This window comes from Bufo bufo, chromosome 7 (genome assembly GCF_905171765.1).
Source record: "Bufo bufo chromosome 7, aBufBuf1.1, whole genome shotgun sequence".
NCBI lineage: Eukaryota > Metazoa > Chordata > Amphibia > Anura > Bufonidae > Bufo > Bufo bufo.
Window position 1 is genome coordinate 54,584,110 of NC_053395.1, and position 24,469 is coordinate 54,608,578.

Consider the following 24,469-nt stretch of genomic DNA (forward strand, 5'->3'; position numbering starts at 1 on the left):
TCCTCCATAAATAAGCTGACCACAGGGTGCGTGCAGCTCCTGGGCCCTCCAGTGTTCTGTAGAGGGACCTGGTGGTAAGTGCTCAGTTTCCTATGCAGGGAAAATGAAGCATTACATACTTTTCATTGAAACCAATTTAATTGGAACACCCTACCCCCCATTAGCACAGAATTCCCTAACAGAGCAATTGTTAATAGAAAACCTATTTCTCATAGTAAAACCTCACTTAAATACAAAAAGGCAGCACTCCTATGTACATTACAGGGAATTTGTCACCGGCACTATGCTGCCCTCACTGAGGGCAGTGTAGTGACAGACCCGCTGATTTCAGAGGTCTGTCACTTCTGTGCTGGCAGTCGGTACTTTTATAGCTGGCATGCGCTGCAAGAGAAATGCGTCAAATGAGACTTCCTGCCCTCTCCTCCTCCAGACTATGATTGATAGGTTCTACAACAGGAAAGAAACCTATCATACTCAAGGGCAGCGAGCCTCATTGGACTCATTCCTCACAGTGTTGGCACACGCTGAGGGGTCTGTCACTACACTATGCTGCCCTCAGTGAGAGCAACATAGTACAGGTGACAGGTGGACTTTATAGGATCATCCATGGTTTATCTCAAGGTGCACAGCCTTTTCCCGTTCTTGAAATCCATAGGACTTCTGCCAGCATGTTTTTTTTTGCATTGGGAATTCTTTGGCCGGAGCTACAGACCCCAAGTTTGCCCGGTGACGTAGGTAAATTATCCTTCCACTTTGCATAAAGCTTGGGCTAGGTGACTACTTGCACGGCTCCTGCACAACATTTAGAGTTGTGCTATATGCACTTTCATAGGATGCTGAGTCATCTCATCAGAATGCAGCTTTCTTTTATTAAAGATAAAATAGGCCTGGGAAAGATCTGTTGTAGGCCCTAAATCACACTTTCTACATCTTTCCATCTTTTAGTCTTCATGCACACAGCCACTCAATAGAATAAAAAGAGACTTTTTCATCCGCAATTGGACGTGCTCTATCATTTGCAGGACGCCTACACGGATCTGCAAAATCTATGGATGTGTGCCTGGCCTCATAGAAATGAATGGGTCTATGATGGCACACAGATGTGAAATACGGTAGTGTGCATGAAGCCTAATGTGTATGGCCAGCTTTAGTCTTGCCCTGAATTGTGGCTGCTCGACTAGTTTCCTGGTAAGCTGTGTCCATTGATATGTAAACTATATACACAGCATACTCCTCGGCTGCTTTCAAGGATCAAATTCCAAATATTCTATCATAAACTTTTGACACTCTAGGTGTCCGGTCCCTAAGGCCATGTGATGGCTGCATCTCCCAGACCGCGGCTTACCGGACCGAAACTCGCGCATCATAGTGATTTATGAGTACAGTAGACCTGCAGTCAGACAGGAACTCACTGCATCATCAATCACTATGGTGAGCTGCGGCCATAACATGCACAGTATGTCCTGGACCTCACACAGCTATCTGACGCCGGCCTAAGTGATAACAGAACTATTCCTCCTAACCGGACACCTCCTTACATGTTTTTCCTGTGTTATAGTTAATCGGCCAGTACTGTATGAGGAAAATGCACTATAAGGCATCATCCACATGGCAGTATCCTGATCCGTATTCTCCATAAGTATTTGTAAGCCAAAACACACACAAAGTGCTCACAAATACTGGTGCAAAATCTGAACCAGAACATTGCCTTGTGAATGAGGCCCAAAACCTAGAATTGCCCGAATATAGGTCCCCGTCCAGACATTACACGCAGCATGCCAGTATGTGTACAGGCTCATGCTTGGAGTGAGCTGTCAGCTTTATCACAATATATATCTAGAGACACATTTGTTGTAATGTAGAGAGCGGAGCACCCGGTAAGATACACACATGTGTAATGTGTATACATGTTCTCCAGGGCGTTCCGCCAGATGCACATGTCTGTCACCAAACAGTTGTCATGTATTACACACTGGCAGCACAGGCGTCTTGATTTATTTTTTCTCGTGTCTTATTTGCACTTGATACATGACTTGGTTGTAATTGTTCTTGGAAGTTAAATCCTAAACTTTATAATAGGAACCTGCGTGATCAGCAGTTTACACAGAGCAGGACAACGAAGGAGAAATGCATTCCCTTTGCCTGCCCCAGGGCACTGATCATAGTAGCCTGTATTCCTTTAATGCACCTGGTTGGCATCATTTGAGTCTTGCTGCCCATAATACAGGTTGCCATAAACAGCACTTCTATGCTGCTAGTGCCGTCTGCAAATCACATAAAGAAAGTGATTTTGGTCATTTATAATTGTATTATTAGCAGGCTCCAAGGTGGAGCTTGACCTTTAATGGGGGTTATCTGAGATCAGGAGAAAATTCAGATTTCTTTCCAGAAATGGCACCACCTTTGTCCATGTCTGGTATTGCAGCTTAGTCTGATTCATTGAAATGGGGCTAAGAGCTGATTCCTATGACCGTGGTCAGTCCGAAAAACGCGGCCTGTGTGTCACCCGCATCTCCCCTGACCCGAAGTGACTACAGAGTGGTTTATGATACAGTCAGTTTCTGTCTGATTACGGGGCTATTGTACAGTACTCATCATTATTGTACTGTACTTGTATGATGATGTGAGCACAGTACAATAGCCCTGCGATCAGATAGGAAATGACAAATCACTATGATGTAGTCACTTCGGGTCAGGGGAGATGTGGCCGACGCACAGGCCGTGTTTCCTGGGCCGAACATGGTTGTGTGAATCAGTCCTAAGCCGTATTAGGGCTCTTTCAGAAGAGAGTGTCCTGTACGGGGATCGTGCTCTGTATGATTCTGTAGCAGTAAGGTCATGCAGTGACACACAGCACTATAAATCAGTATAAAGCCTCATTCACACGTCCGTGTTTAAAACCGTGAAAAGGTGGCCAGTGATGCCTCCGTGAAGGGTCCGTGTGTCATCTGTATTTCACGGACACTGCAGCTGAAAAATAATTTTCAAAGCATCTTTTCCTAATGATCTGTGAAACACAGATGGCATCTGTAGTTTTCACGGACACACAGACTGTAACGGGCATGATGGATCCGTGAACACGGACAGGGGCGGACTGGGAACTTAAAGTGGCCCTGTTTTGTAGTCTGGTCCAAATTGATGGAAGGCCGGGCCAACAATACCATATTGTGGCACATTATACCAACCTAACAGAGCAAAATACCACAGTCCATCACAAAATACATCCCCAAAAACTTTCACTGGCCAGCCATGAGGAGGGCCCAGGCAGCCCCCTGGGAAATTTTCCTGTAAGGTCTATGGCCAATCCGCCCCTGAACACGGACAAAATAGAGCATGCTTCCGTGCTAAAAACACAGACCGTGTTAAAAAAAACTGATGTGTGAATACACATTAAAATGAATGGGTATCTGGAGAACATGTACAGCACACATACGTGAAACACTGATGGGTGAATGATACCTAATGCTGTGTGCGCTCCTGAGAAACGAGCAGCGCTTGGAGCGCGATTCCTGGACAGGACATACTGGTGTGAAAGACCCCTTATATACACATCACACTGTTCCTGGGGTGGAAAAAAATCTGCCACTTTTCATTTTATTTTTTTCTGATCTCATACAATCCTTTTGATCTTTCAAGAGAATTTGTCGCCTACTTTATACTGGCCTCTCTGAAAACAGCATGTGGTGTTCAGCGACGTGTCATTTAGGTGGAAATCTGCTGGACTTTTGGCTACATTTACATCTCATTAGATGCAGTATAGTGCAAGTGCTGTTTGCTTGGACTCCGATGTATTTTTCAGATGTTTCTTCCTTTGCAAAGGAAGAAGGCTGTCGCCTGGCAAGTGCCCGCAGCTTATGAATACGGAGGACTGAAAGTGCAGATAGGTTTAGCCAAGAGGCAGTAGATGGCGATCAGTATCGGATGTCGCCATCAGAGAAGGCGGCTTTAGGCTGCCGGCATACAATGAGGGTGATTGCACATGAGATCCGCAGACATTTTCATGCAGATTTATGTGGGTTTCTGCAACATATCCACACTAAAATCCATAATTTCTTATTATGGATTAAATGCGGTTTTGCCGCAGACCTCAGCCTTCATTCGCAAAGGGTGAACTCCGCCGCTAAAACCAGAAACATAATTGACGTGTTGCGGGTCTGGAAATCCGCAAGTAAATTTCTGCACGAAAACAAGCCGCAAGGAGTACGTGAGATTTGTGTAATCTCATACTCTTTGCTGGTACTGTACTACACTGCGGTTTTTCCGCATGGGAATCCACAACATGTGCAGGTGGCCTTAAGTAGGTAACAAATTCCTTTAGTAGCAGCTACTACCTACATTCACACTCGCATAATCCAGGGGTGTGAATGTTCTTAGTTGCTCTCACTACTATGTAGGTTCTTATATGTTAAGTCTTTGGCGATGCATTGGAAAGCTTTGCTGCCTCTAGACTTTCATGCCGTTTTTCTTAACATTAAGTGCTAATACGTCTTCCTCCTCTTGTTTATCTTATTGTCTACTGGTGCAATGAAGTCTATACTACATTTTCTTTTTTGGGAATAGGGAGGGATAAATTTCAGTCTGTAAAAAAAAAAAATACTAATTTTTACTGTTTTTATAAATATATATTATATTTGATTGTGGACTGCGGTTTACCTTTGTTGGATTACAATTGTATATGCTTTAATGTTTGAATAAAGTGAAGATTTTCATCTGTGGGGTAACACAGAGAACTATTCCATGTCATAGTCTGATTCATTTTCTATACAGTTCATATATCCTGATCAGTTCAGTGATGTGATAACTCTCGTTACAAGGGCTCATCGCTGGCTGGCATATCATGTACAGTGGGACTGAGATGCTCCCATTTTTAACATTTACTATACATAATCCCATACCGCAGCATCAGGGTAGGGGCCCCTTCACACACAAATCTGATGTGGTGTCATTTGTCCTCTTTAGTGGGTGCAATGCTGCAGTAACCACCTTTGTTCACTTCACAAAATGGATGAAGCTGTAGTTCCAACACCTGCACCGAACACCGATCAGACATTGATGGCCTCCAAAAAAAAAGTAACATGCTATACAGCCAGCCTAATTAAGGGCTTGTCCACCTTCTGGCTATTGACCAATGTGTTTGTAAGATGTCTATATGACACTAATATAGCCTTTGTTGAAACTCTGTGCCATTTTCTATATTTCATAAGGTATACCCCCTTGTTTACAAAGTCTTTTACGCTGTCCACAAAATGGCTGCTGCTGGATGGTCATGTGACCAGGCAAATCAGCTCTATGTAATGTCTCCTTTAGGCCTAGGGCAACAAGGCGACTTACAGCCAGGAGACATTAAAGGCTATGTATACCTTTTGGAGTCAAATTTTTTTTGGGCTAAAAATGATATTTTCAATTGCCCTTTATTAAAAATATTGAGCCATTCTGTCACAAAGGATTAACTGTTTTTGTAACAGTTTGACTGGTAGTTTCACTTTCACTTTGTGCCAATTACCATCATCTCTAAACTACTGAGAGCTCATAAACATTTATTTAAGACACATACTTATCAGTAAGATGAGGACTGAGCTATAATGAATGTTTATAAGGTCAGAGATAAGGAGTCTGTCTACTCCTTAGATGACGGAAAAGACAAAAAATCCACAGGGAGCTAGTAGAGCCTATCAGCTCTGTACACAAAAAAGGATACTATATTGTTAAAGACCAATTGAAAAAAAGATTTTTAGCTAAAAATGAGTATAATGCAATAATAAAGAAAAATTGCCCACAAAGGTGTACATAGCCTTTAAATTCCCATGCTAGTTGCATTTAATGACAGTGAATGTGATCACAAAGAAATCAAACAGGGCTTGATTACTGTCGATGGTCAGGTTGCAGCACCATGTGATAACCACTTTCACTATAATCTGCAATGCAGTTGTGCAAAATGATGTACAAGTAGCTGTAGCTTAACAGTTCCTAGAAGTTCTTACATAGTGTTATTTGGTCTGTGTGGTGTTATCATGATTGGGATTTTAACAGATCACATTCTCTGGGTAGAGAAGGACTTTACCATAGCAAATGTAATTTAAGCTACTTTCACATATGCGTTAAAGCAGAGGAATAGCCTATTGAAGTTCATCACATCCAGCATAGCCTGACAGGGCCAGAGCACTGCCAGACCCCATTAATAATAATGGAAACTGGCAGGGAGCCAAAAGGCTTCTGGCACGAGAGCTTGCACTAGTTTTTGTCCAGCCGAATCCCGGCTCTCATACCAAAAACCCACCGGATCCCAGTATAGTCAATGGGCTCTGGTGGTGAAAGGCAGTATCTGGCTATATGCCCGATAAGGTGAACTCTGGCAGGCTATTCCTCTGCGGATAGCTTTAATGCATATGTGAAACTAGCCTAAAGGGGCTGTCCATTTTCATGATACTGATGACCTATCCTCAGGATAGGTTATCATTAGCATACTGATTGGGGGCCTACTCCTGAAGTCCACGAGAATCAGCTGTTTGAAGGAGCTGAGGCTTTGTAGGGGCAGTGCAGGGTAATTACAGCTTTTCATCCCAATCACTTAAGGATAGGGCCTCAATATCATGAAACCACACAACCCCTAAAGCCATATGTATGGTATACTCTATAGCTGTGATGGCTAACCTCCGCCACTCCAGATGTGGTAAAACTACGACTCCCAAGATGCACACTTGCTTGGCTGTTCTCAGAACTCCATAGAAAAGGATGGAGCATAGTTGGAGTCGTAGTTTCACCCCAGCTGGAGTGCCAGAGGTTAGCCATCACTGATCTATACCATAGCAGCTATAACAAGAAAGCTTCTCTTTGTGATAAAACAAATAAATTTGTAATTTTTATATTTAAAGGTGGATTTAAACAGCCCAAAGTTCGTGCCACTTATCAGGAACAAACGTTTCTGATCATCTGCTTGTTAGGGGGTGCCGCAGAAACGATCGAGTGAAATGATCAGAGGTGGTGACACCTCAACCTGGGCAGCAGATTGTGCAGTCTAAACAGCATTCTGCTGCCCAGGAGCAATGATTTTGTATGGGGACAAGTGACAGCAGTAGCAATTGCTCATCCTCTTACTGTGGAGGAGATCGCTGCATGTAAGTGCATTACCACTTAATGAGCAGCCGATTATCGGGAAAGCATGTCAGAAAGGGAGCAAGCAATCTGCTCCTTGCCCGTGTAAATACACCTTAAAGTAATTCTCCGGGAATTAGGAAAACAAAAATACTTAAATGTTACTTTATTAGGGTACTTTCACACTAGCTGCAAGAAACTCAGTCAGGCTGTTCCGGTAGGTGACCAGCATGTCGGATCCGTGCTGCCGCTAGTGCGCGCATGCCCCCACACTACCGCTCCGGCACCATTGACTATAATGGGGGCGGGCCAGAGTTCCGGCGGCAGCACGGCAAACATGCCAAGAGGCGGCTGGAATAAAACTACGACATGTTGTACTTTTAATCCGGCCACCTCTCAGCATGTTTGCCGTGCTGCAGCCGGAACTCTGGCCCGCCCCTATTGTAGTCTGGGGGCACGCGCGCACTAGCGGCAGCACGGATCCGACAGGCTGTTCACCCGCCGGAACAGCCTAGCAGAGTTCCTTCCCGCTAGTGCGAAACTAGCCTCATAAGTATATTCTGAAATACTTTTCATTAGTTATAATGGCTTGTTTTGTTTGAGGAGCAATCATTAGGAGAAACAAAATGTCCGCTGTCCTAGTAGTACACTCAAAACCTGTCCTAGTCACACAGCAGGGCAAATTACTTCACAACACTGAGGTAAGAGCTGCCTCATCCTCCTCTCCTACTTGTTAAGGATTATGATCTTGAATACAGATTATAAAATCTTCATTCTGAATCTCGGAAGAAATGGAGTTCATGAGGAGATGTTGCTAATGAGCAGCAGCTCTTGTATGCAGTCTCCATTACCACAGTCTGCCCTGTCCGTCCTCTTTGTACTTCATGTCTCCTCATGAACTCCATTCCTACAGATTCAGCGAAGATCTTATCAGCCATATTTAGGATCATAATCCGTGACAAGTAGAGCAGAGAGGAGGATGAGGCAGTATTTTATCTCAGTGTTGTGAAGTAACTTGTCCTGCTGTGTGATTAGGACAGGTTTTGTGTGTACTAATAGGACGGCGACCATTTTGTTTCTCCTAATGATTGCTGACCAGACAAAACAAGCCATTATAACTAATGAAGGGTATTTGGGAATATATTTGTAATATTTAGACATGTTTATTTTCTTAATTCCTGGAGAACCCCTATAAAGAGGACCTTTCACCACTCCTGACATGCCTGTTTTAATAACTTCATGCATTCCCTGTGTAATAATTCTGGAACATCTATTCTTATGGCTCTATGTTGTGCCATTCCTTTATTATTTCTACTAGAAGTTATGAAGGAATTGCTAGCAGTCTGCAGTAAGGGTACAGAGGGGTGGTAACCAGTTGGGGGGGGGGTCCCTGCATAGTCTGAAAATAGCAGCACTTATTGGATAGAGTAAGTCTGTGCAGGTACACCCCCAACTGGTTGAGCGAATTTGTGTTTTTAAGTTTGGCGTACAAGGTTTGGGTTATCTAAGAATTCCGTTATGGATTCTGCTACCACGGACTATAAGTAAGACAACAGAACTGTGAATGCAGCTCTAGAGTATAATACAGGAACTATTGTAACTGAATGTATTTAAACAGTTATTCAACTTCAGATATACACTCATTGTAAAAAAAATAACACCCATCCAGAAATTTCATGGCAGGGCATTTTTCATCAGGATAATGCTCGCACACACAGCAAGGGTCTCCCAGCGATGTCTCTCGTAGATTGCAACACTTTCTTGGCCGGTCTGGTCTGCAGATTTATCGCCAGTCAAGCATTTATGGAAGCAGTTGGGACGCCAGCTTCAGTAACCTACCAGTGTGTAGGATCTACAGGCCCAGCTACAACAACTGTGGGCAAATGTTCTGCAGGATACCATACAGAACCTGTATACGTCCATGTCCAACCATATCTCATTTTGTAGTCAGACCAGAGGTGGCCAACAGGGTCCTAGAGCCTCCTTTCAATTATACAGTTTCCCAAATAAATTTATCCTTTCCCAATAATATTGTGACCACTTCCATATATCATCATTACATTCACAGATAGAAAGTTTCATTCGATTCCAACACCTTCCTGCTTTTTTTTTATTTTTATGGTCAATGAGTGTAGATTCATTCTAGAGGTAGATTTGTACCTATGACACTGGCTGACCTATTGCATGTGCAGTTGGCATCTGTGTTGGTCCCATGTTCATATGTGCCCACATTGCTGAGAAAAAATAAGTTTTAATATATGCAAATGAGCCTGTAGGAGCAATGGGGGTGTTGTCATTACACCTAGAGGCTCTGCAACTGCTGCGCCCTCTGCACTTTGCCAGGGCCAGGCAGTGTAAACGTCATCACACCTGGTTCTGTCAATCAAAGTGCAGGAGGCGCAGTAGTTGCAGAGAGAGCCGAGCCTCTAGTTGTAACTGCATCCCCCCCCCAGTTTTTCTCAGCAATGTGGATATATGAACATGGGACCAACACAGATGACTTCAACAGGTCAGCCAGTTTAATAGGAACAAATCTGCTGACAGATGCCCTTTAAAATGAATATGTTTTGGACAGTCTTAAAATTGTATACCTCCACATTAATAAACAATTTCTAGTAAGTTCTGCAAATCAAATGAAATATAAAAAGTATACAGTTATCAAGCCGTTTTGGTCATTTGTTTCTTTCGTGCACTGGAAATAATGAAATTGCATAGACATAAAATACCATGGTCCATAGGGATCAGAAAGGAGCTACTGGTACATAGGGAAGATAGGGATGGTAGAAGATTAGAAGGGTCTGCTTTTTCTTTCTTTCTGATCTGAGCTCCAACACCAAAGACAGCCCATGGAAAAGAATGGCGCAGTTTCCAGAATGAAAAAAAAAAAAAAAAAGAAGACCCTTTCTCTAATCCTGTGAAACAGTTATCAGTTTTGGATCCTTTCCCATTGGCCATCCGCTTTTTTTTTATAGGAGCGGGGTTTTCCATTAGGAAATACAGATACTTGAGGATGTGGATTGTCCTTCAGATACTGGAGTGAAGATTTCATATGCTTGACAAAATAGGGAGGTTCTGCCTTTGGAGAAGTGGAAAAGCACTGCAAAAATAAGAGAAGAGTAGTGAGGAGTGTACAGCACGTTCATGTAGAGTCTGCCTCGCTACAAGAAGTCACTGTAGTCATGGCAGGCACCGACACAGATTGGGGCCCTGACATACTAGAACGCAGTGTAACCTCTACAACAGACCACCCTCTTATCAAAACCCTCTTCTTTGAGACCCCATGCTTCAATGTAAGGTTCAGTAAAACAAAGGCGATGAAAATATTCATTCTTTTATTTTCACACTCGTCATTTCTGATGGATTTACATAAATGGATGTGTGAAAGAAGCCTTAGGGACATAAATTTCTCGCACATTCCATTGGGGGACACAGACCATGGGTATAGCCTAGGTCAGTGAGGGCTAACCTTGGCACTCCAGCTGTGGTGAAACTACGACTCCCAGCATGCTCCATTTTTTTTTTATAGAGTTCTGAGAGCAGCCAAGCAAGGGGGGCATCTTGGGAGTTGTAGTTTTACCACAGCTGGAGTGCCAAGGTTAGCCATCACTGGCCTAGGTCATTACTAGGAGGAGACACTATGCAAATAAAAAAAAAGAGAGCTCCTCCTCCCCGGGCTATACCCCCATGCTCCACCGGGAGGACCCCAGTCTTGCTTAGTGTCGGATAAGGAGATTTAGACACTCTACTCCCGTTTATTTTTTTCAGCAGAGGACGCAGGGTCGCAATTTTGCTTCCCTGGTCTCTCGGTGGAGCAAGCGCCGGGGTCGAACTGGCATCCCCGGCTACCTTCCCAAGAAGTTAAGTGGAACCGGGCTTGACCTGCAGCTCCGGCGGCCTACCAGATCTGGGGTCACCTATCCTGCCCTGCTTCTAGATCCCTGCCACTCCTTGTGCCAGCTGACTGAAGAGGTGACCTCCGCTGGTGTGGAGCAGAGGGTGAAGACTGCAGGACGCAGATAAGTACACGGCCCTCCTGCAGAGCTCCCTGTCCTCCCTCTGTCTCCCGGTGTGACACTTAGGGCCGCTTAGTGGGTGGGTTGAAGGGGGGAAGGATTCCTGTCTGGGGCAATCGCTCTTGCAGAAGTGGCAGCTTCCTCGGCTCTCCCACAGCGGTGCTCTATGGAGCGGGCTCTCCTACCCTTCCGGTGGCCGCGACCATTTTTCATACTTCCCGCGTGGGTTTCGCGCCTTCCTTGACTCGATTTGTGGGCGGAGCCCTATTTCTTCAGCTCCGGCGCTTCCGTCTCAGCGCTCTCCACCCGCGGCTGCTCCCGGCTCCACACTTGTCGCGGTAGGATAGTGTTTTCTCAGCGTGCTGCAGGAACGGTAGGAGACCCCTTTCTTTGCAGGGATTGCTACCATCATGCCGAAACCTGGGGCCCCCCCAAAAATCCAAGTCGGCTCCTCAGGCCCCACTGGGGCCATGTAAGGTCTGCTGTTTGCCACTTTCGGTCACTGGATCCTGTGACTCTTGCCTTGCCTCTGGACAGGATCATCCTTCCCCCCCCCCCTTCCCCCTCCCCCTTCCCCCTTCCCCCTTCCCCCTCCCCCCTCCCCCTTCCCCCTTCCCCCTTCCCGCTCGATCCCTTCCCCCTTCCCCCTCCCCCTTCCCCCTCCCCCTTCCCCCTCCCCCTTCCCCCTCCCCCTCCCCCTCCCCCTTCCCCTCCCCCCTCCCCCCTCCCCCCTCCCCCCTCCCCCCTCCCCCCTCCCCCCTCCCCCTCCCCCTTCCCCTTCCCCCCTCCCCCCTCCCCCTTCCCCCCTCCCCCCTCCCCCTTCCCCCCTCCCCCCTCCCCCTTCCCCCCTCCCCCCTCCCCCTTCCCCCTTCCCCTTCCCCCCTCCCCCCCTCCCCCTTCCCCCCTCCCCCCCTCCCCCTTCCCCCCTCCCCCCTCCCCCTTCCCCCCTCCCCCCTCCCCCTTCCCCCCTTCCCCCTTCCCCCTTCCCGCTCGATCCCTTCCCCCTTCCCCCTTCCCGCTCGATCCCTTCCCCCTTCCCCCTTCCCGCTCGATCCCTTCCCCCTTCCCCCTTCCCGCTCGATCCCTTCCCCCTTCCCCCCTCCCCCCTCCCCCTCCCCCCTCCCCCCCTCCCCCCTCCCCAGGCCAAGGACAGCGTCCGAATCACTGTTCAGACTCTGGAACAGTTCGGCTGGCTGATCAATGTCCAGAAGTCATCTCTTCACCCCTCTCAGAGGGTGACCTTCCTAGGGATGGTTCTGGACACCACAGCAGCTTGGATATTCCTTCCGGATTCCAAGTCCTCTCGGATTCAGGAGTCGGTATCTCGCCTACTGCGCTCCCGACGTCTCTCCATCCGGGAGTGCATGAGGGTTCGAGGCCGTCCCCTTTGCCCAGTTTCACACTCTGCCTCTGCAGCGGGCGATCCTGTCCTTTTGGGACAGGACATCGCGCATTCTGGACTCTCGGGTCCGTCTGCCTCCTCGGGTTCGTGTGGAACTCCATTGGTGGCGGTCCCCTCAAAACCTGACTTCAGGGAGGTCCTTCCTTCCGATCTCCTGGACAGTCGTCTCCACCGACGCCAGCCTCCTGGGTTGGGGTGGTGTTCTCCAGGCCCGGACGGTGCAGGGGGTTTGGTCGGCGGCGGAAGCCCGCCTTACGATCAATGTGCTGGAGCTCAGAGCAATTTTCCTCTCCCTTTCTCATTGGACTCCTCTCCTGGCAGGTCACCCGGTAAGGGTCCAGTCGGACAATGCCACAGCCCTGTCTTACGTCAACCACCAGGGCGGGACCCGCAGCCGGACGGTGATGCAGGAGGCGGAAAGGATCCTCCAGTGGGCGGAGACTCATGTTCCAGTACTGTCGGCAGTATACATCCCAGAGGTCGACAATTGGAAGGTGGACTTTCTCAGCTGCAACACAGTGGATCCAGGAGAGTGGTCTTCAAATCCGGAGGTTTTCGAGGACATCTGTCGCCGGTGGGGCCGCCCGGACGTCGACCTGATGGCATCCAGGCTCAACAACAAGGTTCCCACGTTCCTGGCCCGTGCTCGGGATCCGGAGGCGTACAGGGTGGACGCGCTGGTGTCTCCATGGCAAGGCTTCCCCCTCCTTTATGTCTTTCCACCACTGCCTCTACTACCAAAGGTCCTTCGCAAGATCACGTCGGAAGGGATTCCGACCATTCTCATCGCCCCCGATTGGCCTCGCCGCGCCTGGTTCTCGGACGTCACTCGGATGCTGGCAGATGTTCCGTGGCCTCTTCCTCTCAGGGAGGACCTACTGTCTCAAGGACCGCTCTTCCACCAGAATTTACGGTCACTTCGTTTAACGGCGTGGCTGTTGAGACCGCCATCCTGAAGAGGGGCTTCTCGGACTCTGTTGTGAAGACCATGATCAAGGCCAGAAAACCAGTTTCCTCCCGGATATACTATCGTACCTGGAAGGCATTTCTTGCCTTTTGTGAGAAGCTAGGCGTTTTTCCCCTTCGTTTCTCGGTTCCGGTGGTCCTCTCCTTTCTCCAGTCGGGACTTGAGATGGGAATGTCCCTGAGCTCCCTGAAAGCCCAGGTCTCGGCTCTAGCCATTTTCTTCCAGCGATCCCTGGCTCTGCTCGGTCCAGTGAGGACTTTCCTACAAGGGGTGGTGCATTCGGTCCATCCGTATGTTCCTCCCCTCCCCCACCGGGATCTCAATTTGGTTCTGTCTTCCCTCCAGGCGGCTCCCTTTGAGCCTCTGAGGGAGGTTTCTTTGAGTCTTCTCACCTGGAAGGTGGTCTTTTTGGTGGCCATCACCTCGATCAGGAGGGTATCAGAGTTGGCCGCTCTTTCCTCTAGGGAGCCCTTTTTGGTCTTCCACCAGGATAAGGCGGTGCTACGCCCGATCCCTTCATTTTTGCCCAAGGTGGTCTCCGCCTTCCACCTTAATGAAGATATAGTCCTGCCCTCTTTTTGTCCATCCCCGGCGAACCGCAAGGAGCGCGCTCTCCATTCCCTGGACGTTGTCCGTGCTCTGCGAGTGTACCTGTCGGTTACTGCCCCTTTCCGCCGTACGGATGCCCTTTTAGTGATTCCTGAAGGGCCTCGTAAAGGTCTGGCGGCTTCCAAGGTCTCGGTCGCTCGGTGGATTCGGTCAGCTATTGCCGCGGCCTATCGTGCCCGTGGCAGGGTTCCCCCAGCTGGGGTTACCGCGCACTCCACCAGGGGCCTCCTGGGCTAGGCGTAATCGTGCCTCGGCATCTCAAATTTGTAAGGTGGCCACCTGGTCGTCCTTACATACCTTTACAACAGTGTTTCCCAACCAGTGTGCCCCCAGCTGTTGCAAAACTACAACTCCCAGCATGTCCGGACAGCCTTTGGCTGTGCGGGCATGCTGGGAGTTGTAGTTTTGCAACAGCTGGAGGCACACTGGTTGGGAAACACTGCTTTACAAAGTTTTACCAACTGCACTCTTTGGCATCGGCTGATGCTGTCCTTGGGCACAAGGTATTGCAGGCGGTGGTTCCTGTTTGACCGCTATGCGTTTCCCCCTGGAGGTGCTGATCTTTTTCCCACCCCATGGACTGCTCTGGGAGGTCCCATGGTCTGTGTCCCCCAATGGAATGTGCGAGAAAAGGAGATTTTTTGTGAAACTCACCTGTAAAATCTTATCTTTTTCTCGTCTTTTCCATTGGGGGACACAGCTCCCTCCCATTGTTGCCTGTTGCAGGAGGGGTTGGTTTAGTTCTTCGGGACCTTAGGGTTATCGGTCCAATGGCGGTATTCCTTTGTTCTGGTCTCTGTAGTTTTTTGTCTCCTTCTCCTACTGCTTTTGCACGCGCTGGGGTCCTCCCCGTGGAGCATGGGGGTATAGCCCGGGGAGGAGGAGCTCTCTTTTTTTATTTGCATAGTGTCTCCTCCTAGTAATGACCTAGGCTATACCCATGGTCTGTGTCCCCAATGGAAAAAACGAAAAAAAAAGATTTTACAGGTGAGTTTCACAAAAAATCTCCTTTTTAGCCTTAGGGACCAGTAAAATTTTTCCCCTGTGTATTAAATAACTTATTTTATTTTTATGGGTACTTTCACACTTGCGTTGCTGGATTCCGGCACGCAGTTCAGTCGCTGGAACTGCCAGATCCGGCAATCTGTATGCCAACGGAAACCATTTGTAGACGGATCAGAATACAAATCCGTCTCACAAATGCATTGCAATACCGGATCCGTCTCTCCGGTATCACCCAATAAAACGGATCAGGTATTTTATATTTTTTTACATTTTTAAAGGTCTGCGCATCAGTCAATGCTGCAATTTTAATAAACTAATACATTCCAATGGCTTTCCGGCAAGTGTTCAGGATTTTTGGCCTGAGAGAAAAATGCAGCATGCTGTGGTTTTTTCTCCATCCAAATACCGTAAAAGGACTGAACTGATGCATCCTGAACGGATTGGTTTCCATTCAGAATGCATTAGGATAAAACTGATCAGTTTTTTTCCGGTATTGAGCCCCTAGGACGGAACTCAATGCCGGAAAATTTTGACGCAAGTGTGAAAGTACCCTTAGGGGAAAGATAAAAACAACCAATTGTATCATCATTTTCTGGGATCTTTAAATAAAATAACTTTAATTTATGTGTCGTTACAAATATGATGATGCCAAATTTGTATTATTTTTTTTTTTTTGTTCCTATACCGCATGTTGTCCCCTCCCCCACTGCTCCTTATCCTTCTCCAGACTGGCTGAGATCACACAGCCAGCTGAAGGGGGGGCTGCTTTACTCTTAATATCTTGGGCTGGGTGGGTCTTCTTTGAAACTTGACAATGTAAGCTTTAAAGACCATACCAGAGTTAGGGCTCATGCACACGACCGTTGCCTGTTTTGTGATCCGCAAAATACGGATACCAGTCGTGTGTATTTCGCATTTTGCGGAACAGAACGTCCAGCCCATAATACAACAGTCCTATCTTGTCTATAACATGGACAATAATAGGACAGAATCTATTTTTTTTTTTCAGAATGGGCGTGTGGTCTAACGGAAACTGAATCCTGACCCATTCATTTCTATGGGGATGTGCACACGAGCGGTGATTTTCACGCATCACTTGTGCGTTGCGTGAAAATCGCAGCATGCTCCTCTTTGTGCGTTTTTCACGTAACGCAGGCCCCATAGAAATGAATGGGGTTGCGTGAAAATCGCAAGCATCCGCAAGCAAGTGCGGATGCGGTGCGATTTTCACGCACGGTTGCTAGGAGACGATCGGGATGGGGACCCGATCATTATTATTTTCCCTTATAACATGGTTATAAGGGAAAATAATAGCATTCTGAATACAGAATGCATAGTAAAATAGGGCTGGAGGGGTTAAATTTTTTTTTTTAAATAATTAAACTCACCTTAATCCACTTGCTCTCGCAGCCCGGCTTCTCTTCTGTCTTCTTTTTTGCTGTGTGCAGGAAAAGGACCTGTGGTGACGTCACTCCGGTCATCACATGGTCCGTCACATGATCTTTTACCATGGTGATGGATCCTGTGACGGACCATGTGATGACCGGAGTGACGTCACCACAGGTCCTTTTCCTGTACACAGCAAAGAAGAAGACAGAAGAGAAGCCGGGCTGCGCAAGCAAGTGGATTAAGGTGAGTTTAATTTTTATTTTTTATTAACCCCTCCAGCCCTATTTTACTATGCATTCTGTATTCAGAATGCTATTATTTTCCCTTATAACCATGTAATAAGGGAAAATAATACAATCTACCCAGCACCTAACCCAAACCCGAACTTCTGTGAAGAAGTTCAGGTTTGGGTACCAAACATGCCAATTTTTCTCACACGAGTGCAAAACGCATTACAATGTTTTGCACTCGCGCGGAAAAATCGCGCATGTTCCCACAACGCACCCGCACCTTTTCCCGCAACGCCCGTGTGAAAGAGGCCTAAGGGGTTAAATCAGATTAATACATTTATACCACGTCAAAAAGATTTTCACCCTTTGCAATACATGGAGTGAAATCCATGGCAAAATATGCATGCAAGACATGCAGATTGAGATGGATTTTTTGGCAAAATACAAAAAAGATTTTTTTTTCCATCCCATTTTAACATACTCATTGAATGGAATCTGCCTTTACAGCTACCATTGAGTTAAATAGTAGTTGCATAAATTCTTGTACAGCTATTAATTTGTAGTAGCTATGTAAGAATTTTTGCAGCTATTAGTGAACTCAATGGGAACAGTTATACTTTATGCAGGGAGCTCCTTCTAATGGTAGCTACATACAAACACCATGACGGGCAGCAGTCCAGAGTCAGGCCCATATTTTATGCTGTCTGTCTCTTGGCAAGTGCATCGCACATTTTACAAAATGTGGTCGTGGATAATGAACACAACATCACAAAACTTTCATGCACTCAGGGTGGATCCTCCATTGCTGTATACTGCCCAAATCTCTAGATCCAGCTCATAACCATGGTAGTTCCTTATTAAACTTAACGGTAATTGCACGAATACTGCGTACTCACGTCCAATATCTGCTTGTCCTCCTGACTCAGCCAAAATTCAATGTTTGGGAAAGGTAGCCAGGAATATGGCCCAATGTTTAGCTGCTCCGTTTCTGCATCATAAACATTTACCATCTAAGAACAAGACACCGGCGTTACTTCTCCAGCTAAAATCTACATGTAGATAAAATATTATGTACAATTCTGCTGCTTTTTTGCAACCAGAAAGCAATGCATTGTGGGAACCAAGTTGACAGCAAAGCAGTATATCTGGAAAGTAGCACCTTCTTATGGACATTGAAATTACACTTTAGCAGAAACTCTGTATAGCGAGTTTGCTAGTCCTTTAATAATGCAAAAATCAACCAGCACCTCAAAACAATATGAAAAAAAAAGGAATTCTGGTGCATGGCTCCAATGTAAAAGCAAACAAGGACTACAAGTAGCAGCACACGCATTAGAAACATCAATGAATGTAAACTTCATCACTGCTATACTTACTATATGAAAATTAGAAGCTCTTTGTGCACATTTTTGATCAAAACTTTTATTGTGCCCATCTACCAGTGACAAAGTGGCTTCCAAAGACGGGACCTACACTAACAGACTTCCCTTTCCTGGGCTTTTGGCCTAAAAAATTTCAGGGCAATGTAGAATTCAGCTATAGAACACTCTGATTTGACTGAAATGATGTAGACCAGGCATGCTCAACCTGCGGCCCTCCAGCTGTTGCAAAACTACAACTCATCATTCCCGGACAGCCTACAGCTATCAGCCTACAGCAGGGCATGGTGGGAGTTGTAGTTTTACAACAGCTGGAGGGCCGCAGGTTGAGCATGCCTGATGTAGACTAAAAGCCCTTTATGAGTGATAGTGTAGGTCCCGTCTTTGGAAGCCACCTTGTCGCTGGTAGGTGGGCCCAACACAATTTTGATTAAAAATGTGCACAATGAGCTTCTAACTTCATATAGTAAGTATAGCAGTAATGCAGTTTACATTTATTCATGTTTCCAGTTTTTGCACATGTCTTTGCGCATGGCCGTGTGCTGCAACTTCTAGTCGTCGTTTGCTTTCCTCCTTTAATGATGTCCATTTTCAATGATATTTTACTAAAAATGCTACAACAGTAAGGAACTCAGGCTACTTTCACACTAGCATTTATACTTTCTGTTATTGAGATACGTCATAGGATCTCAATACCGAAGAAAAACGCCTCAGTTTTGTCCCCATTTACTGTCAATGGGGACAAAACGTAACTGAACAGAAAGGAATGCTCCAAAAAGCATTTTGTTCCGTTTGGTTGCGTTCCCATATCGGAGAGCAAACAGCAGCAAGCTGCGATTGTCTTTCCGTCATGGGATGCGGAGCAAGACGGATCCGTCAGGATCCACAATGCAAGTCAATGGGGACGGAGCCGTTTAACTCTGACACAACAGAAAACGGATCCGTCCCCCATTGACTTACAATAGAACCGGATCCATTCATAACAGATGCAGATGGTTGTATTATCAACTGAACGCTTAAACGCTTAACTGAAGCGTTTTGCTGAACCCTGCCGGATCAGGCAAAAACGCAAGTGTGAAAGTAGCTCTATCTGGATATATGGATTTATATTGATACCGCATCCAATATGATTCAGTCTCCAAAATCTACACAGCTCCTGTATACTAAGTTAAGCTGCCAACACATTTAATAAGTAGATCACTAAGTACACTTACATGTCCTCCAGTCATAATGTATGCAGAGCGCAAATCCTCATCGGGCTGCCGGTCCTGAAATTTTGCTTTGAAAATTTCTCCTGTCTTAACATTTACTGCTGAATAGGAAATAATCAAAATGGGTTATAGCAGACAGAGGAAGAAATCAGAAGGCTGGCATGTGTACATATATCTACTTTTACATGTGTGTCACAGTGTATATATGTGTGTCAGTGTGTGTTTTGTGTATGTGTATACAGATCCATGTGTGGTCACATTAATGACTCTGGATTGCCATCATTTTCACAAAATTCTTTATATACCGCTGTGCATACAGGCATATGTTCAGGTGAATAGAACTTACCTATTCCATAAATAACTGGAAGGTGAATACCCTTCTCTTTCTTGTCATTTATATCTGTGATAAATGGAAATATCACCTGAATACAATAAGATATCTTTTATACAGCCATATACTTTGAATATACTGTTAGGCTCCATTCAGACGTCTGCACTTTGGGTCCGGATCCGTTCCGCAATTATGCGGAACGGGTGCGGACCCATTTATTTTCAATGGGGACGGAAAAGATGCGGACAGCACACAGTATGCTGTCCGCTTCCTCATTTCCAGTCCGCGGCCCCGAACTTTCGGTCCGCGGCTCAGCTAAAAAATAAAACATGTCACAGCATTTCTATTGGGGTGCCGGCCCGGTGTTTTGCGGATCCGCAAAACACTGCGGACGTGTGAATGGACCCTTAGAGTGGTTTGCATCCCCATTTATTAGGAATTGTAACTAGAAAAATGTCTGACCTACTCCCATTGCATCATTAACGTGTACCTTGGACTAGGGCTGCAGCAATCAACTATTTTTGTAATAGAGTATTCTATCGATTAATCCAACGATTAATCGAGTACTCTAATAACAAAAAACTAATTTAAAGAACATTAAACATTCTTTTATAAAAACTCATCAGTCCCCCCAGTGCCACCAGCTTGCCCCCCACCCATTGCCACCAGTACCTCTCCTGTAGGGGCGCTGCTCCACATCTCGTCTATCTTCTTCTCTTGCACTATTCTAAATAAATGCGCCTGCATCAAGTGGCACACCAATATATGTATGCTCCAATATATGTATGCTCCAATATATGTATGCTCCAGGTTGTTTTGTGTATTGGGCCATGAGGAAAGAGGCAGGAATGAGACCAGAGCATTTATATATCTTGCTACATCCCCCAAAAGCAATCCGTTAAAATGTCAGATAGGCACCAATGTAAAGCCACGTACCTGTGACACAAAGTGTGACTAGATGTACATCCTCTGCTTGCTGATGAAACACTTCTACAAAACAGAATTTTAAGATAATTACAAAGAGGTTTTCCCACAATAGACATTTGTGTTATATTGATATGAAATGGACATAACTGAGGTCTGGCTACTAGAATAGAGGAGCCCTGTCCTCTGTTCCCAGCAGAGAGGTGGCTGTGCAGAAGATATTGGGCAGATACCGTATATCAAGACCAGTGTTAGGATAGAGTCCATTGCTGCGCCAAATTTATTAAGAGGCACAGGCATTCCTTGGGCCAGAAATTCTAATCTAGCCACCTATGGCTGGTGTTGATTTGGACTATAATTAACGCCAGTTCTTGGCTTAAATGATATTCTATCTGTTGGCCTGCGGGAGACCCCGTCCACTTTTCTTGTCACTACTGAAAAGTTGCAAGATGCCATAATTTGCGTCTTTTTTGAGCCATGATAATCCTAATAATTCAGTTTCTATATCTCCTGTTCACTGTACTGACTGCCACCCTTCCAGAAACAGAACAGTAAGGTCATGCTTCCTCTTTCAGATTGTGGGGTCTCATAGATCAGATGGGTCACACGTGTGTAGTAGTATTGGTAGTACTACTTAAAGGGAAACTAAACTCCTGACTTCTGTATGGCAAAAGTGCTGTAATGATCTCTTGTATGTAATTTTGTAGCCTTTCAAGTAAAACCTACTTTTACATAATATACACTCTACTTTCAGAAACATTTTACCAAAAATATGCAGAAAAACCAAAATATTGCATTTCTGTGCTCCTGCACTCAATACTCCAATGCTTCTGAACTTGTACCAAAAACTTCCAAATCTGAGGTCTGGTGCACGAGCTTATCCCACATGTACACAGTGGAGTCATTATTCTGTCCACTTCTTATGTGGTGATCTGGCTTGATGAGTATATACCGTGTGCGATAGGCTGTCTGCACACATATCCCTCACTGCTGTCATGGGTAAAAATGTATCTTAATTGCAAAAAGGGATGATTATTGGCGACGTGGAAACTGTGGAGCACCACGTGCCATTGATGTGAGGTGAACGTCAGCTACGAAGGTGCAAGAGTGTGGACTGAAATGCTACAGTGGAGCAGCTAACCACCAAAATGAACCAGGGGCTACCAGACGTGTCTAAAACAACAATTCAGCTAACCTTACTGCGTATGGTGCTCCGAAGCAGACGGGTGGTCACTGCTCTTCTGCTAATGAAGTTCCATCCGCAGAAAAGGCTTCAATTTTCGTGGCAGTATCAGAATTGGACCTCCGCTGATTGGCAAAGGGTTGGCTTCTCTGATGAGTCACATTTTCTGCTTCATCGAAAGGACACCCTGCAACCATTGCTGGAATAACGCAAGCTGGTGGTGGCAGCCTTATGATCTGGGGAATGTTTTTGTGGCATTCTCTGGGCCACCCATCCATGTGGAAGGCAACAGAGTTGGGTATGAATGCATCCTTGCAGATCACATACACCTATACATGCTCGATTGTCTGGGGTGGATGAGATCTTCCAGCAAGACAATGCAACATGTCACACAGCTAGAAATGTCCGACATCTGTTGGAGGAGAATGACCAAGACTTCCAAGTACTACCCTGGCCCCCTAATTCCTCAGACTGGAACCCAACTAAGCACCTGTAGAACCACCTCGACCATCTAGTTCACTCTATGGAGCCTCCCCCATGCACTGCAGTCAGCATGGCTCCAGACACCTGTGACAACCTACCAAGACCTTATTGAGTCTCTCCCAGCAGGTCTAGATTTTGTCCAAGCTGCATGCAGCACTTACTCTGGATATTAGCTGGTAGTCATAATAATGTGACTCGACTGTGTGTGAAGTGAAGCATCTTCAGAGTTTTTTGGGTTGAACATACCTAAGGATCTACCCTTGTGTTAATCTATACTGATTACTGGAGAATACAAAGACCTGGAGTTGCTCTTGAAGAAGACTGCTTTGGATTAGCTGTGCACCCAGATCCATTTTCATCTGTAATAGTGTATGTGTGTAAGTGACTGTACTGCCATTACCAGCACTGATGCACAATTATATGCACACCAATTACACTTTACACCAAGGGTAGATAGGCTTAACGCGTACATAACTTGACATGCGGTGTGGATTTAGGATCTGCAGCATATATCTACTGTCAGACATATATTACTTACAATGTGTGAACTTACTAAGAAGCTGACGGGACAGTTTCAGTGACAGTTGGCGCTGATCATTGAACCCTCCGACCATGTGCAGTTCTAGACTGTCAATTACAAAGAAAAAAAACGTAAAACATGTAGGTTCTATGGAGCATGGCAGGCAGTGTGCGCAAAGGCCCACGTCATTGAGAAGCTATTCCCAACCTGTAGTTGTACAGCCGAAGCAAAACTACAACTCCCAACATTGCTACTGAATAAATTCAACTTCGTTTCCATTTAGAAGTAATTTACAATGGAGGTGGAAATTCCTTCTTCACGTAGGCAAGAGTAATAACCCACCTTCCTTCAGTGGTCTTTGTTAGGGACTTTACAGCTTGGATAATGGCTGCCACCTCGTTTTCAGAGTCCGATCCATCGCAGTGTGCTAAACAGGTGGCCCCACTTCCTAAAAGTAAAAACAAACATGGTTAACGCATGCTCCATACAAAGAACATATGTGGTAAGGTGTGTGGTGGGCGGTAGGAAAAACCCTGAGTTTCGTGTTATTGGAAGGTACAAGTTCTCCTTGTGAAGATCAGGAAGTCTTACAGGCAACAGGTCATCAATACCTGATCAGTAGAGGTCCTACACGAGGCACCCCACAGATATACTGTTTACACAGGCTGTGGCACCCCATTGTAAGTCAGGATGGATCCGTTTGGCTCCGCACCGCCAGGCGGATACCAAAACGCTGCAAGCAGCGTTTTGGTGTCCGCCTCCAGAGCGAATGGAGACGGAACGGAGGCAAACTGATGCATTCTGAACGGATCCTTATCCATTCAGAATGCATTGGGGCTGAACTGATCCGTTTTGGGCCGCTTGTGAGAGCCCTGAAAGGGATCTCACAAGCGGACCCAGAAACGCCAGTGTGAAAGTAGCCTTAAAAAGGTTTTGCCACTATTAAAAGTTACTTTTAACAAAATTCAGCAGGAAAACTACTTTTGTAATTTAATTTTCTGTTATGAAAATGCTCCAGTTGTCAGATATTCTCTTTACTTCATCATAATAGCTCCCCCTGGTGTTTAATCTATATAGTAATGTGCAAGTCCAACTACTAAGGTGGACACACCTGCTCAGTTCTATCCAACTGCCATCAGCTGTATCTACTGCTCAAAGCTGTGAAAGTTACAGGGAGAGAGCTACATGCCGCTAGAAAAAGGACACACCCTGTGATAAAGGACAAGCCGCCTAAGCCGTCAGCTTGATATACATCTAGCAGAGCAATGGATGGGGAGATCTCTGGATCCATGTAAGGTACAGGGCTGGTCATAGCTTTGTTAGAAAGAGATTGTCATGTACTATATAATGTCTGATTTTCATTGTTTTCATCCATATTGGTATAACCAATGCATGGATAGGCATAAGGCCATCCTTAATATAAGATAGGGCCAAGGGCTATTCATAGTATTCAGTATATTGGGCAGACTAGATGGGCCGAATGGTTCTTATCTGCCGACACATTCTACGTTTCTATGTAACCCCTTTAGGTAAGACTGCAGGCCTAACTAGGGGCTGTCTACATTAGCTCTGGGCCTGCTGTAATTAGTTCTTAGGACTCTGTTCACATCTGTGTTGGAGGCTCAGTTGCAGATTCAATCATATTTGATGGGAAAAAAAATAGAATTTTAAAGAAGAGAATGTCCATCGCTGGAACAAAATCTTGAGCTTTATTGTAGGATTTATTAAAAT

General features: G+C 45.9%; 1 protein-coding gene across 2 annotated transcripts in view; it reads right to left on the reverse strand.

Annotated features, from left to right (window-relative positions):
* Positions 1–9,553: 9,553 nt before the first annotated feature.
* Positions 9,554–24,469, reverse strand: part of NTAN1 (N-terminal asparagine amidase) — a 28,372-nt gene continuing 13,456 nt past the window's right edge. The window contains exons 4-10 of one of the 2 annotated variants that reach the window (XM_040441646.1): positions 23,081–23,186; positions 22,772–22,845; positions 20,565–20,618; positions 19,644–19,697; positions 19,301–19,395; positions 17,604–17,717; positions 9,554–10,189 (exon numbers count right to left, since the gene is read on the reverse strand). In XM_040441646.1, coding sequence (XP_040297580.1) covers positions 10,019–10,189; positions 17,604–17,717; positions 19,301–19,395; positions 19,644–19,697; positions 20,565–20,618; positions 22,772–22,845; positions 23,081–23,186 — 668 coding nt within the window. In that variant the 3' untranslated portion in view covers positions 9,554–10,018. Of the gene's footprint in view, positions 10,190–17,603; positions 17,718–19,300; positions 19,399–19,643; positions 19,698–20,564; positions 20,619–22,771; positions 22,846–23,080; positions 23,187–24,469 lie in introns of both variants that reach the window. The other variant, XM_040441645.1, reaches the window with a different exon arrangement.